Genomic DNA, 15,391 nt, shown 5'->3' with positions numbered 1-15,391 from the left:
CTGAGTGGCGTTAAAGGCCGTTTATGAGGTGCTATAATTCTTGATGAACTAACTAAATGTTTTTATGGCACTTAAAAATTGGGAACCACCCACTTTAATTTCTTCATGTGTGTGAGCACAAAGCATAGGTGAGACTTAAATTAATGCTGATTAATATTTATGTATGTATCTAATATATAATCAGAGTTGAGAAAAGGGGTTTTTTCAACACATTTTTATTAATATATACAAGAAACGATTTCATGAGTTTCATTTAATTATTGAATATAATTAAAATATGTACTTCTTATACATAGCTGGCCACTGAATACTGACAGCATAGTCGGGCAGGGAATTGGCAAGCCTGATGGACTCATCATCGCCTTTCACGTGCATGTAGTGCGCCCCGATTCCCATCTGGAAAAGTGGGACAGTGTAGACGCCATCGGCTTTCTGTTGAAATAAATACAAATGAAATATAGAATTAATAGATAATGTGATACTCGCATACCTTAAGCTCGATGTGGAAGCGCAGTGGAGTATTATCGATACCAAAGGAGTAGTAGATGTGGTACGGAGGTGAATTGGTTGTTAGGTATTCCTTGAGGAACGACCAATTGGAGATGATCACATCCTCGTTGGGAGAAATGAAAATGCTGGTGTGATCCGAGGTCGTTAGTTCAAACTCGAATTGAACAGTCTGGCCATCCGCCAGAACAGTTTTGTTAAGTTGCTTTAGAATCGGTTCAGCTGGTGTCCAAACGGGATTCTTTCGCGGCAGCCACATGGTAGTTTCCATAGCCTCCACCCATCGGTGATCGTACAGCGGCATGCCGCACATCATGTACTTGGCACAATCGGATGTCATGTTGACCAGACCAGTGAGATCCACATTGGACTCCAGCAACGGAGTAAGTCCGCGACGATCCTGTAAGTTGAACAGATATCCACTCTCATCCTTGCTCACTGTTCCATCATACTCGTAGAAAATGCGGCGCACTTGCTGAAAACGATCATGTTGTAAGTAATAGTTATCAGTATCTTTATGCAGACATAAAGGTTTATAACTAACCAGGTAGGGCACACGCTGTACGTTGGTTTTGGGGCGGTAGGGGAATCCAATGTCGGTGGAGCTGGCAATGTATACACCGGCGGCAGTTACGGCCAATAGACCGATGAGAACGAATCCGGATCGGCGGGACATATTGACCAGTAAAATCTAGGGATAGTTTGATACTTTATGTTTACTTAAAAAACTTAAGCAGTAAATATTCTTACCAAAAATCCCATGGACAATATGGTTCCCAGGGCAGTTAAAGCTCCAATGATCAAGTCAGGATTGGTGTCCCTAAAATGTCATACAAAAAAGTGTCTAGAGATTTGATCTATGAACCATTTCTTTTTACTTACACTCCAAAACGACCCATCATTGGCGTGAGTATCACAATGAAACAGTAGAAGAGGTAGCTGTTATACATGAACGGAGCAACCTGGACAATCTTCAATATACCTGTCCAGGAATAGCCACGATCATGCAGTGTGGTAAGAAGATTGAAGGCCAATGGTATTACGTAGAATGCCAGCGTCCATGTAATGACATAGGTGGTGCGCAATCCATAATAATTGATGGCAATGCAGAGGATGGAAAGCACTGCGGCGTGTCCATGGAGTGCCAGTTGAACTTGTTGGGCAAAGGATACCTTCTCCTATTTAGATATGCAACATTACTATCCCAAAGTATCATGAACCATACCATGAACTTACGGTATTCGCCAACTTCAGATAGATATAGCTGGGCAGAGTAAGGCCCAGAAGACTGGGACATATGTACAATCCAATCAGGAGCGATGGAGTGGCGAAGTAGCTAAGCGATAAGCCGTATTTGTCCAGGCCATAGGCCACCAAAAGGGGCAGGGCCAATGCCAAGACAAAGGCGATCAGCTGGACCACAAGAACTAAGATGAAGGTGCTCAGGATCTGTTCGGAGCTGACACTTGATTTTTCCGCTATGCGAAGCAAGGAGATATAGATCAGGATTATTGCTGCGGCAGCCACGGCATAATTTAGCTTTACACCGACATCGGCGGAATAGCTGATCAGATACAATCCCAGGACATCGAAAAAGATGGTGTTGCCAGTCGGATTCGCCTGTTTTCAGAAGAATTACATAATTAACCAAGAGTTATTTTACATAAAACACTGGCACCTACGCTGAGATCGCGCAGTTCGCTGGCATTGGACAGAGTTTGAACCAAACCGAGAAGATTGTCTCCTGTGTTCTGCAGAGCTGCCCGTGGAATCACATCGATGCGATCATACTTGGTATGATAGACGAATCCATTGATGCACTGGCCAATGTCCAGACCTAGCATTTAAGTTTACCTAGTTATATACAACCGAAAAATTAGTAATTAGCTTAGCTTACCAATAAGGTTTCCGTATTCAACGAAAATATCGAAATCAGTGTAAGATGGAACAAGTCCCGTTTGGAAGATTTCCTCAGCCATGGTGGTGGAGAAATAATGCTTGGCGCCATCCTTATATATCTGCAAGATATCACATGAAACAGCTAGATATATAGATAGTTTCTTAAGTAACTAGAGGATTTATTACCTTAACCAACCATGGATTATTTGGGCCAGATTGGAACATTAGTTCGCGACCACCACTGCCAGCTGCATCCAGATTAATGACCGCCCTTGTAGGAAATATTTTTTATAAGTTCTATAAACATTATATCTTATTGCTCCTTGAACTTACTTGCAATTCTTAGCCCATTTGTGGTAGGCAATGAATCCGTGAGATGCCTGCAGCGAATTTTCCTCGGATCCGTTGATCAAAAAGATAATGGGATGCTCGAATGATTTTCTCCTCGATGAAATCACTCGAAGCACCTCCAATATGGAGACCACCATGTGACCATCGTCCCCGGTGGAGGGACTAGTTGGCTGAGAGTCGAAGTGGCTGTTCACCAGGATGTAGTTTTCACTTGTGGTGCCCTTGGGCGTGAGCTTAACCACCACGTTCTGAATGCCTTGGTACATGTTGACCAGATTCCATTTTACATACGCACCGTAGGCATACTGCAAATCAATTTCCATATCAAATAGATCCTCTTGAATATTATCCTTTATCAGATTTAATTCCTTTAGCAGGAACTGTACGGTCTTGTGCTCGTTTTCATCACTTCCAACCACTTTAGTGCCGATAGCCTCGAAATCATAGAGATTGGCCTGTGCCCTTTCGGCAATGAATCCTCCTTTGGAGGCATCCTCGACAGTCAGCGGTTCGGGAAGTCGGTAAAAAAGTGGTTTAACCACGGCAATGAAGAGCAGTGCCCAGAACAGGACAATGCCTCCAGCAAAGTACCAGGGTAGTTGAAAGTACACTCTGTGTTTTCTTCCATGTTTCCTGGAGTATGATTTGACTCCTTCTTCGACATGATCGTCTAAAATCTAAGCAAAAAATCAGTCCAAAGTTACTTACTTAGCTACTTAATTATTTAGAGATAATAGTATAGAAATATATATAATTCGGAAGCTAATTGTATACTTACAAGTTTTTCCTTGTCACCCATTTTGTCGATTTGCAGACCTTTAATATGGGAGTCAAAACTAGACTGACTTGATTTCTATGCTAAACGCTTTTATATCCCAAAAAATTATCAAAACTTCGTAATCATATCTTGAAATTTTATAGCACAAATAAACACAAAATATAAGCATTGCGAGAGTCGCTAAAGTAGAATCAATACTTTTTAAGTAATAAAACCCATAAAACCTATAATAGAGTTAAATTGTATGGTTAATTTATTCCTTTTCCAAAGAATTTTTACAATTTTTAGCTAGTCGATTAACTTGGCTTGTCTTTTTAAAATATTTCCTTCGTATTTCATTTTATTGATTCAAAGCCAAATCATCATGTCTTACTTATTTTTCAAACCCACCTCTTTTTTGAAAATTGAAATTGCTCTTGAATAGTCTACGGATTTTAATGTGCATAATAACCATTAAAAGATATGACTATCTGGCAACTTAAGCGAATTTCGATTTCTCACACAGATCTTGGTGATTAGATATGGTTTGTACTCAGGACCAGGGCAACGCACCTTAAGTTGTTACCAAAAGAAATCGATTCACTTAATTGCTGGTATCAATCAATTATCAACACTTATTTTATGGGTTCATAAATTTTTATATGGAACACGCGTTTGGTAGTAAAATACATATTCTTTATGCTATATATTTAAGCTGTAAAATTTGCATTATATCACTGTCTTAAAATATCCTTAAAATTAATATGTAACGTTTTTTGTGTTTCACGGCTGATAAGAAAACGTGTATAAGAACTAGTTTTTGCAATATTTCAATTTCAATTAAGTTCAACAATGTCGAAAATGGAAAATATGGTACATAAAAAGATGGCTTTGAGAATATCTGAACTCCATACACATATATATAAGCCGGCTTTAGGGATCTAGAAATTGATCTTGCTCGTAAGCTTAATTTATGAATAATAAATCTGAATTTCACATGTAGACCACCCGTATATAAGATTTAAAGATACTAAAGTTATTATTCAATGTTTAGCAGTTCATTTTATTGTTCGACTTGTGTTTAAAATAATTATTTTCGCGATCGAGATCGAAGTCCTTAGAAAATGTAACGTTGGTAGGAAGCTGGCCAATCCACTGCAGCGGCAAATGATGGTATCTTCTTGGCAAACTCCTGACTGATTGCATCGCCTTTGTTGCCAATAAAATGGACAGCCAATCCGATCTGACACAAGGGTACGGCAAAGTCGGCATCCAGTTTCTATGAATAATAAGCAAAGATTATTTCAAAGTATTTCGCATGTGCATTCATCTGACACTCACATAAAAGTCAATAAAGAAAGTCAATGCCGTGTTGTTCTTGCCATATGAGAAGTACATATGGGAGGTATCCTGCTGGCCAATGTAACTCGTGGGCAGGCTCCAGTTGGAAATGATAACATCTTCAAGTGGCTGGATAAACACACTGGCATGATCCGTAGTCGCTGATTGGAAATTCATGCGCAGTGTATTGTTTCCCAGTTCCGTTTTGGACAATAGCTCAAGTTTCGGCTCATATGGCGTAATGATTTCCTCTTCTCTTGGCAGCCACATTATCTGCAGACGATTCTTAACCCATCGGTGATCATATAGAGGAAATCCGCACATCATAACCGTATCACAGTCCGCAGCAATGCTGACCAATCCAGTCGTATTCAACTTGGACAGTTTCAGGGGTGCTGGTCCCCGACGATCCTGGAAGTTGAACAGATAGCCGGAGTCATTCTTCACAACTGTGCCATCGTATTCGTAGAAGATTCGTCGTACATGCTGTGAAACGAAAATAACTTCATTATTTGATCTTTAAAAGTAGTTAGGTTTACCAACCAGGTAGGGAAGTCGCTGAACGTTGGTCTTTGGACGGTATGGAAAACCAATTTGGGTGGAGCTAGCCGTGTAAATGGTCACAGCGCTTATGGCCAACAAGGTGAGCAGGATCAGACTGGGGCGTCGGAACATGTTAACTAGGGGTATCTACAATGAGACCATAATGATGGAATAAAAAGGTATTAAAAATATAAATATAATTTTTTTTCTTACCACGAAACCCAAAGCCAAAATGGTTCCCAAAGCACACAAAGCCGATATAATCAAATCCGGATTAGTTGCTCTGCAAAAAAAGTAGATTTAATAACTTCTGTCCTCATGCTAATGCTCTATGAACTCACCGGCCAAAACGACCCATCATGGGTATGAGAGTCACCACGAAACAGTAAATCAAATAGCTATTGTAAAGGAAGGGAACTACTTGGAATATCTTGAGCACACCGGTCCAGGAAAAGCCGCGATCATGCAAAGTGGTCAACAGATTGACGGCCAAGGGAATGACGTAGAAGATGAGTGTCCAGGTGGGCACATAGGCGCTACGCAGTCCATAAACGGTCAATCCAATGTCCAAGATAGCCAGCACTGCAGCGTGTCCATGGAGAACCAGCTGCAGATGTTGGGCGAATCCGACCTTTTCCTGCAAGGATGTCAGTATATTATATATATTTTACACAACTTAACACCTACACTACTTACACTTCGTTGCAACTTCAGGTAGATGTAGGATGGCAAGCTCAATCCCAATAGACTCGGGCAAATATAGAGGCCAATTAGCAGGACTGGAGTGCTGAAGTAAGTGATGGATAGTCCGTACTTATCGAAAACATAGGCTACGACTATGGGCAGTCCGAGTCCCAGTACAAAAGCTATGATCTGCAGCACAAAGATCAAAATGAACCAGCAGAGAACGTGTCCTATGGACACACGGGATATGCTTGATGTACGCCAAATGGATAAGAAAATCAGGACAAGTGCCACTCCGGCCACGGAATAATTGAGAATAACGCCATTGCTCTCCGTATAGCTAATGAAGTACAGTCCCAGGACATCGAAAAAGATGGCATGTCCTGTGGCATAAGCCTAAAATATATCGATGAAATACAATGAATCCTTTAGATTTATTCATCTTACCTCTGTGTTATCCAGTTCCGTAGAATTGGCTATGGATCGCACCAGACCAAGCAAATTATCGCCCGTATTTTGTATGGATCCTCTGGGAATATTGGAGAATTGATCGTACTTGGTGTGATAGGCGAAACCATTGATAAACTTGGCCATGTCCAAACCTTCACGTAAAATTGTATCATATTTATTTAAATATTCTATTTAAATATATGCAAAATATGCTTACCAATAAGATTACCATACTTGACAAAGATAGCAAAATCAGTGTCGGAGGGCAGGATGCCTGTTTGGAAGATTTCCTCAGCCATTGTGGTAGCCAGATAGTGTGGTGCATTTTCTTTGTATTTCTACAGAAAGTTCATACATTAGTGAATGCATTCGAAAATATTAGCAAATGATAGTTACTTCTACAAGCCAAGGGCTATTAGGTCCAGTTTGGAACACTATATCACTACCGCCATTGCCAGCTGCATCCAAATTGAGAACCACCCTGAATATGATATTGTTTAGTTATTAATTTAATATATAATTAATAAATTTTTAGGCTTACTTGCAGTTTTTAGCCCATTTGTGTTGGGTAATGAAGCCATGCGAAGCTTGTAGTGGATTCTCCTCGGCTCCGTTCAGTAGAAAGACGACTGGATGCCTAATGGCTTGCTTGGTTGAGCACATCACTCGCAGGACCTCCAGGATGGCAACAACCATCTGACCAGCATCGCCAGCAGATGGACTAGTCGGCTTGGAATCGAAGTGACTGTTGACGAGCAGGTAAGTGGTACTCGTGGTATTCTTGGGACTCAGTTTGATCACAATATTCTGAACGCCCTGGTACATATTGACCATGGTCCAATGAATATAGGATCCCGAGACCTCTTGCAAATCGACTTCGATGTCGAAGTAGTCATCCAGGCAATTCTCCTGTATCTCGTTCACTAGACCCATCAGATAGTCAACAGTTTTGTTCTCATTGTTATCACTGCCAACGACTTTGGTACCGATTTCGGCTAATTTGTAAAGATTGCTTTGGGCTCGTTCGGCGATAAAGACGCCCTTGGATGCATCCTCAATGGTCAATCCTGTGGGAATGCGGTAAAAGAGTGGTAATACCACGGCCGAGAAGAGGAGTGCCCAAAACAGTAGAAAACCAGTGGCCAAATACCAGGGTCCTCGTAAGTATTGTTCCTGGTTTTTGATTTTTTTAGAGGATGCCGATCTAACGGCATCTTCGATTGGCTCATCAGAAATCTGTAGGACAAAAAGGTAAATATATTCAGGATAGTGTTGTTTTTTAAACTTCTTATTACCAGTTTGTCTTTGTCACCCATTTTATCGATCAACTTAAACAACTCAAGTTACTGCTTTGCTTAAAATCAAACTGACTTGCTTTCTCTAAACGCAAGTTCTTTTATACCCACAAAAATCATTAGATATCAGTTAGAAGTCATAAAAATTATAATGCATTTATTATCACTTGAGCAATGTTCATGTTTAGGCAAATTATGATTACTTATGAACTTTTAAAGTTCATAAAGATTGATTATAGCCGAGGTTGGCTAATAATGAACACCATTTTTTTCTGGCTGAGAATTGAATTTCATATTAATATGTTAGGGTAGGTTTTTTTTACATTCTTTTTTTATAATCTCATTTAATTCAAGTTATAGATAAGAATATATATTTTACATTTAATCTATTTAATCAAATGAAATCTTTTATTACATAATACATTTCATTCCAATAAAATACTATGAATTGAAAAATAAATATATGCTAATTGCCTCTCTTTTTTTAAACTAAGCTGTTCTGCCAAAAAATAAAACGTCTCTTTTGTCTAATAAATTGTTTCAGTATTTCAGTAAAACATTAAAAACGGCTCTCGTTAATGGGAAATAGATTTATGTTTCAATTAGTCAGTGATAACAATTCTCTATATCACTTAGGTGTATTTGGTTTTTTTTTAATATTTGGGGGTTTTACAAATTTTACGCTCCATAATCTATCCTTTTTTTTTTTTTAGTTTTTTATCTTTATTATGGTCTAATATTCTGATTTAATTGCCATGAGATGATTTTGAATATGTAGAGGTGGAGAATCATTGAACCCATAAACGCCTATCAAGATTGTAAACGATTATTGACTTCATGCGCCGCGATAAGAACCAAACTAGACCCACCACAACCCAATTGCTGTTGATTGGGTATATTGATTGGGCCTGTCTGTTTCCAAGTAGACGGAAAATACCTATTTTTGACTTTTTAAAGCTTTAAATTAAAATAAATAAAATATATAATGAGCTGACCGCTCCGCAAATAAACGCTTAGTAATAATAAATGTTGGGCGTGAAAAACAGATAAAAATGTAGTTATATATGCACCATATAATAACCTTGTTTTTACAAGTATCGAAGCGGGAACGTACTGCTTGCCACATCCCTTCTGTAGGTAAACAATTCAACTGAGAAGCTATTTCCCTTAGTCGCATCATTTTGATCTGATTATTTCGATTGAAAATCCGTATTCTCGCACTGAACAGATCTCTTTCCAAATTCTCTTATAATGGGTCCAAATATTCAAAGAGCCCACTTAGTTCTCCGTTTCGAAAAAAAAAAAAACAATAGATAGTGGCCTCTGTTTCTAGCAATATCAAATCGTACTCTGAATATGAAATTGGATTTGTTGTTCCACAAACGTAATGAGTGCTCGGTCCCATTAGACTTGTTTGTTGCACGAAAAAAAAGTTCTCTAAACATTCATATTGTTTACACATTCCATGTTTATTTGTGGTAAGCAAACTTTTGCAGCATTGATAAAGATAAAGATCAAGGTTCTCGATTGTAATTATAGTATTCGTAATGTAATAAAATTTGGTATTTGGTATCAGATTCTATACAGTTAATGGTTAACGCTTAATGACTACAATTAGTAAATCAGAAGCAATATCAATATCGTATTGGCTTAGAAGTACCAGGTCTCGTAGGTTCCAACCCATCCCTGAATGTAGGCATACGACGGAAATCGATTGATGTAGCTGCTCAGCTTTTCGATAGCAGTGATATCCTGGGTCACCCAGTGACCCCCAATGCCAATCTCTAGGGTTGGCGTGTCAAACGTTGATGTCGTCTTCTGTAAATAATCATTTAACTTTTTGTTACGTAGATATTTACTACTAGTTAGCACGCTTACTTCCACATCGATGGTAAATTCCAGAGGACTGTCGTCCAGTCCGTAGGAGAAGTAGACCATATACGGTGGTTCCGCCTGCTCTCGTATGAGAGTGTCATTGAAGGACCAGTTTAGTATCCTGGCATCGTTTTTCACATTGATGAATATTCCCATGTGCGAGGGTCCGGCCAGTGTGAAGTTGAATCTCCTCTGCGCGGAAGTCTCTAGTTCGCTAGAGTCCTGCAGGACCAGCATTGGATATTCGGTGGGTATCTCTGGCGATTCCGATGTTTCGATCCACATACTGTATTGCCGGGCTTTGTTCCATCGGTGATTGTAAAGGGGCATGCCGCAAAACATTTCCTCATCGCAAAAGTCGCTCACTTGGTGCGCCTCCCCAATGGCAGCAATGTTATCTACAATAAAAATGGAATTTAATTTGTTAATATCAAAAACCAAGCACTTTATCACAAGCTTACCTTTGGCAATACCGAAACGACGGTCCTGCGGATAAATATACAATCCAGACTCATCTATGCGCGTACTTCCATCCGCATTATGCAAGCGACGATGGGCATGCTTAAAAAGTAGTTTTTAAACGATTACAAAAAAAAAAAAGATTTAACAAAAGTTAAGCTTACAATTAAGGAGTAACGCTGTGGAGAAGTTTTTTCCTTGTAGGGAAATCCTGCGTTGGTGACAGCAATTATGATGAACAGAATGGTGATGCCCAGGAAGCACAGGACTATCGTTCTAGTCTTGCGAAAGAACATGATAAGCGGGGCCTGTTGGCAATTAAATAATAGATTTTTAGTTAAATAATTAGCAGAAAAATTAATGGTTATTCACTTACAATAAAACCGGCAAACATGAGAGAAAATAGCCAGACGAGAGCTGCTATAACCATATCCGGATTTGTCGATGAGCCCGAACGTCCTTGCATGGGCATTAGGGTCACCAGAGCGACGGTGCACAGATATGTGAAGAAGACTAAGGGCAGGATCTGGCAAACTGTGACGGCGATTGCAAACAAATAGGCTGTAAGGATGAATATTATAATAAGTACCTCAATGAACTCTAAGACAGTAATCATTATTTACCCTTGCGATGCCACTTTGTAACCAGATTGACAATTAGCGCTACAATGTCGAATAGAATGCAGAGCATTATCAAATAGGCCGATCGTATACTGAGTCCAGTCAGGGTGAGCATTATCACAATCAGGCAGATGCAGTGGGAGTGCATAAAGAGCTGGATGCGAAATCCCAGGCCCAAGGGATCCCTCTTGGTTTTCTCCAGATACAGAGCTGGCAAGATGCTCAATCCGAATACAATGGGCGCCAAGTACAGGCCAAAGATAGTCCATGATGAGGTGAACCAGGACATCGAACGATCAACACCGTCCATGAAAAGAGCCACTAGCAAGGCAAGACCAATGGCCAAAATCAGGGAGACAAACTGAATGGCAATGCTGATGGAAAACCGAAGGAGGACACCCTTCCAACTGCAACCGGAACGAAGGGACATAAAGTATATGGATATGCCGACACCCAGGAGTGCCAGCAATGTGACCACCACATTGACAATAATGCTCGTCGTCTCCGTGTAGAAGATCATGAACCAGCCCAAAAAGTCGTAAAATATATTGTGTCCCTCGGAGTGGGCCTGAAATTGCATTGTGATTAGATTTCCCCATGTGATATATCTCCTCCAGACTTACGGCCGTATCATCCAATTCCGGAGCATTGGCCAAAGCTCTAGCCAATGATAAAACATTATCACCAGTGTGCTGGAAGGAAGCGCGTGGAAAGGCATTGATCCTATTGTACTTCGTGTGATACACATAGCCATTGAAGATGTAAGCCATGTCCAGACCGGGAACACCTCCGTAGTCACGAAAGATGCGAAAGTCCGTGTCCGAGGGAATATAGCCAGCTTGAAAGAGCTCCTCGGCCAGGGTGTTGGCAAAAGGATGGGGCACATTGCGATAGTAGTTCATCAGCCACGGATGATTCGGTCCCGACTGGAAGAGAATCTCCCGGCCACCAGATCCGGCTGAGTCCAAGTTGATGAGAGCTCTGTGAAGGGTAGGATTAACGGAATTATATGATTTAATTACTACTTAATGCTTAAAGATAATGGTTACACTAACTTGCAGTTCTTGGCCCATTTGTGTTGGGTAATGAAGGCATGTGATGCCTGCAGAGGATTCTCCTCAGCTCCATTGAACAGAAAGACAATGGGATGGGCCAGTGGATCACCAGATTTGGCTATCACACGCATCACCTCCAACATGGTAACGACCATGGAACCATCATCGCCAGCTCCTGGACTTCCGGGCACCGAATCGTAGTGACTATTGATCAGCAGGTAATTCTCGTTGGTCGAGTTCTTTTCGGAGAGTTTCACCACCACATTCTGAATGCCCTGATACATGTTGACCATCTCCCAGTGCATGTAGGCTCCACTGGCCTGCTGCACATCCACTTCGATCTCCAGAAGGTCGCTCATTTCGGACTCCACTTTGGCTACCTCGGCGCGCAGGAACTCCACGGCGCTCTCCTCGTTGGCCATGCTGCCCACCACCCGCGGTCCAATCCTGGTCAGCTCAATCAGGGTGTCCTCGGCTCGCTGGGCAATAAAGGAATTGGGATGACTGGCTTCATCGCTGCGGGTCAGTGGGCGCGGCATGTGGTTCATTTGGGTGTTGACCAGCGAGAGATAGAGCACAAGCCAAAAGCCAAAGAAAGCAGGGGCGTAATACCACTGCAGCTTCTTGGGCACCTCGAAGTCCACATCGATGTGATATTTGGAATTGAACTGGATGTAAAAGGTAATCAATGAAATCGTTAATAATAATAGTCAAATATTTCCGCTACTAAATGCAATTTCAATTTGAGGTGAATAAGTTTTAAGATTATCCAATAATAGCTAAGCTTATTAGCCAAACAATATCTAATCTTCGTCTGGCAGCTGCCTGTCTAGCCGAATACCACAATTCATGGCTAGCTTCTAGTTCTTTGGGCCAATTTTAAGATCTGGAACAATCCGCGTACGTCTATGCAAACCGAATCGAGTGTCGTTACTGATGCCGAAATTGACGGAGAATTGGCGAGGGTATCAGCTGGTACATAAACATTTATTGCCTTGCAATCCAATCCGTCTTAATCGATAAGACTCTTAATTTTCCCTTCTGATTTCCCAAGTAAACAATGCTCGACATTGAGAAATCGTGCTTCGTCGCGTGTTAAATTCATGATTCACGGGCGTGTGGTCACTTGGAGATTGTGAAGGACCATAAAGCCGCCGAAGTCGGTGTCATAAAGGCGATAACGCCCCAATAAATAGGTAACAGCACCTTTTATCGCTCTGACATGCTAAGAAATTTGCAACATTCGCTATACTGCGGCCTTTTTGAAGTAAGTCATGTTTTAATCGGTCTCCTATCTTTATTGCCTTTTATTTATAATTATTTTTTGTAATTCTTTGACTCTACTTTGTACATTGTGTCCTGGCAACTAACAATGTTTAAGTGCACTTCAAAAATCTGCATTAATTCATTTAAATTCTTTGATTTCAGTTGCTTAAATTTACATTTTTCGCAATTGTTTCGATTTTACTTTTTATTTGATTATGGATTGTACTGGTGTCCTGGCAACTAACAATGTTTTAGAGCATTTCACAAAACTGTATAGTCTTAGTGTGCATAAAATTATTTAAATTCCTTGATGGCAGGTGCTTTAATTCACATTTTGGGCATGTTTTCGATTAGATTAATGTCATAAACTTGCAGGTGTTCAAATATGAATAAAAGGTGTTTCAAAATATCTTCTAAGACACTTTCTTTGTACATTTTCACTATCCTTACATTGCCTTTCATTAATTTTCATTTAAATATTTCACCATAATCACTTGTCATACGTACACTCATTTTTTCACACTTATTTATAGCACTGTTTTTTTGTATATCACAGTTGTTATATTTTATTATTATTATCCTTCGAAAGGACTGCAGAAAACTTTAACACTGCCGGACCGATACGCTTTTTTAATCCTTTGGTTCTCCCGCAACCGGGGACCTCAACCTTCGAGTGCCAATTGAGGTACCAGTCGCTCCGGTCCCCTAAAGATATATGAGGCCCAGCGGCATTGAAAGTCTGGGGAATTTGCCAGCGATTGAAAAATATCGGTAGTAATGGTGATTCTTTGATATCGGAGCAGCTCCACGATAAACTGGTAGTTGTTCTGGGAAAAAATTGGCGAGTATTTTATTAGATTTCGATGAGCTACATGGGGGCTCCGGCAATTAGCTAACCGATTTTTATCTTTATTGCGAATGGAGCTTGTCCAGTTGTATCGTAAAGGGTGTGCAGATACCAAATTTTAAGATACTCGGTTCGGCGGCACTGGCGAATTGGAAGTTAAACGATGTCCATAAAGTTTTGGATAGCGAAACCTAATGAGTATATCGTATTATTGCCGTAATCCCGAGATGTGACTCTTCGCTGGCGTTACCTCTGACTGACTGGCATTAGATAGCTCAGCTCCCGGGTACACCCAGATAGATACCCATTGGCAATCCGAATTCCAGCCCCACTTGTTTCGCCTCTTTTTTTTTTTACAGAGTTTACTAATTAATTTGTGCCCGGCAGTTGTACGATTGTCGCTGATTTCATTCCATTTTCGTTTATGTGTCATTCCACCTTTGTCTCTGCTGTCGATTCTGTCTCGCTTTTGCCCGTAGAGCAGCAGGTCCTCTCTTCAGGGTTTTGGGTTCCGCTGATTTCGCTTGATTAACAGATTGTTTACGTATTTGAATTGCTTTCGCATGTATTTCAGATTCACCTGTCTATTGAATTGTCGTTGCAGGTTGTTCCGCCCGAGTGGATTCGATAGCTGGGAAACTGGCGGGTGGCTATCAAATTATGTCAATCGTTTTCTCGCTCGACTGAACGAAGAATTCAGATACCTACATGTATCTACAGTTTCGAATGTATCTAAACACCCACGAATTTCAAAAAGAAACTTTGGAAATTTCCCCAAGGCAGCATTTTCAAATGAGTATTAAAGTTGAAATGTGAAAGTTATTTAATTATTAATTACATTCTCATACGCCCAAGTTGTTCAAAGGTATAAACACAATGTGGTAAAATGGCTTTAAATTCCATTACTGCTGGTTTCTAGGTACAATATGATAGTGGCAATTAAACTTGTAAACACCCAATTAGTCGCTGACAAGGTAATAAAAACGGTTCAATAAACTAATACGAATTCCAGTTGTTGTTATGTCCCTTATCAAACCGAAAATAAGTTCAAAAGTTGTTCGCGTGTAATTTCTCATTGTTAAGATAATAAAACATTACAGTAAGTCTTGTATGTGGAACATACATATATTGATAGCAATAACTAATCAAAATAGTTTTACCCAAAAAATCCAAACTGACCGCATCACCTAACTCCCAGCACGTATTCCATAATCTTTTGGAAATCCAACTTAATTATAATGTGTATTTTCCAACAGTTTAGATTGCTAGTGTTTCCCCATAACAAGTTTCCAGGAAACTTGAGTGGTAACATTTCCTTGCTATCAATAACGTGCTGCAACCTAATTCCTATCAATAATACTCATATCTGTGAATTTTTTTTTTTTTTTTTTTTTGTGTAATTTCAAATTGCTTAGATTACATAGCCGCGATTCTTATCCATG

General features: G+C 40.1%; 3 protein-coding genes across 7 annotated transcripts; all 3 read right to left on the bottom strand.

Annotated features, from left to right (window-relative positions):
- Nucleotides 1-205: 205 nt before the first annotated feature.
- Nucleotides 206-3,601, bottom strand: CG10081 (uncharacterized protein). 2 transcript variants are annotated; one of them, NM_137574.3, is made up of 11 exons: nt 3,536-3,601; nt 2,740-3,434; nt 2,593-2,677; nt 2,405-2,525; nt 2,190-2,344; nt 1,744-2,127; nt 1,390-1,685; nt 1,258-1,327; nt 1,052-1,198; nt 491-982; nt 206-432 (listed from the first exon to the last, which is right to left on the bottom strand). In NM_137574.3, the coding sequence occupies exons 1-11, from the start codon at nt 3,554-3,556 to the stop codon at nt 271-273; spliced, it is 2,628 nt and encodes an 875-aa protein (NP_611418.1). In that variant the 5' UTR covers nt 3,557-3,601; the 3' UTR covers nt 206-270. The 2 variants fall into 2 exon arrangements, with proteins under 2 accessions (NP_611418.1, NP_001261091.1); NM_001274162.1 differs by having other exon boundaries at nt 1,390-1,679.
- A 957-nt stretch (nt 3,602-4,558) lies between these two features.
- CG10073 (uncharacterized protein) lies at nt 4,559-8,981 on the bottom strand. 2 transcript variants are annotated; one of them, NM_001274161.1, is made up of 11 exons: nt 8,909-8,981; nt 7,074-7,768; nt 6,929-7,013; nt 6,750-6,870; nt 6,530-6,684; nt 6,095-6,478; nt 5,740-6,035; nt 5,612-5,681; nt 5,399-5,545; nt 4,856-5,341; nt 4,559-4,793 (listed from the first exon to the last, which is right to left on the bottom strand). In NM_001274161.1, the coding sequence occupies exons 1-11, from the start codon at nt 8,951-8,953 to the stop codon at nt 4,632-4,634; spliced, it is 2,646 nt and encodes an 881-aa protein (NP_001261090.1). In that variant the 5' UTR covers nt 8,954-8,981; the 3' UTR covers nt 4,559-4,631. The 2 variants fall into 2 exon arrangements, with proteins under 2 accessions (NP_001261090.1, NP_611417.3); NM_137573.4 differs by lacking the exon at nt 8,909-8,981 and adding an exon at nt 7,828-7,904.
- Nucleotides 8,982-9,349: 368 nt separating this feature from the next.
- CG10062 (uncharacterized protein) lies at nt 9,350-14,211 on the bottom strand. 3 transcript variants are annotated; one of them, NM_001274160.1, is made up of 10 exons: nt 14,000-14,211; nt 13,610-13,929; nt 11,837-12,504; nt 11,405-11,762; nt 10,785-11,349; nt 10,538-10,722; nt 10,326-10,469; nt 10,164-10,263; nt 9,706-10,100; nt 9,350-9,663 (listed from the first exon to the last, which is right to left on the bottom strand). In NM_001274160.1, the coding sequence occupies exons 2-10, from the start codon at nt 13,613-13,615 to the stop codon at nt 9,478-9,480; spliced, it is 2,607 nt and encodes an 868-aa protein (NP_001261089.1). In that variant the 5' UTR covers nt 13,616-13,929; nt 14,000-14,211; the 3' UTR covers nt 9,350-9,477. The 3 variants fall into 3 exon arrangements, with proteins under 3 accessions (NP_001261089.1, NP_611416.2, NP_001163202.2); NM_137572.4 differs by having other exon boundaries at nt 9,350-9,645; NM_001169731.2 differs by lacking the exons at nt 13,610-13,929; nt 14,000-14,211 and adding an exon at nt 12,741-12,809 and having other exon boundaries at nt 9,350-9,642.
- Nucleotides 14,212-15,391: the final 1,180 nt, after the last annotated feature.

This window comes from Drosophila melanogaster, chromosome 2R, assembly GCF_000001215.4.
Source record: "Drosophila melanogaster chromosome 2R".
Lineage (NCBI taxonomy): Eukaryota > Metazoa > Arthropoda > Insecta > Diptera > Drosophilidae > Drosophila > Drosophila melanogaster.
The sequence above is the reverse complement of the archived record's forward strand: the minus strand, read 5'-3'. Positions and strand labels throughout refer to the sequence as shown.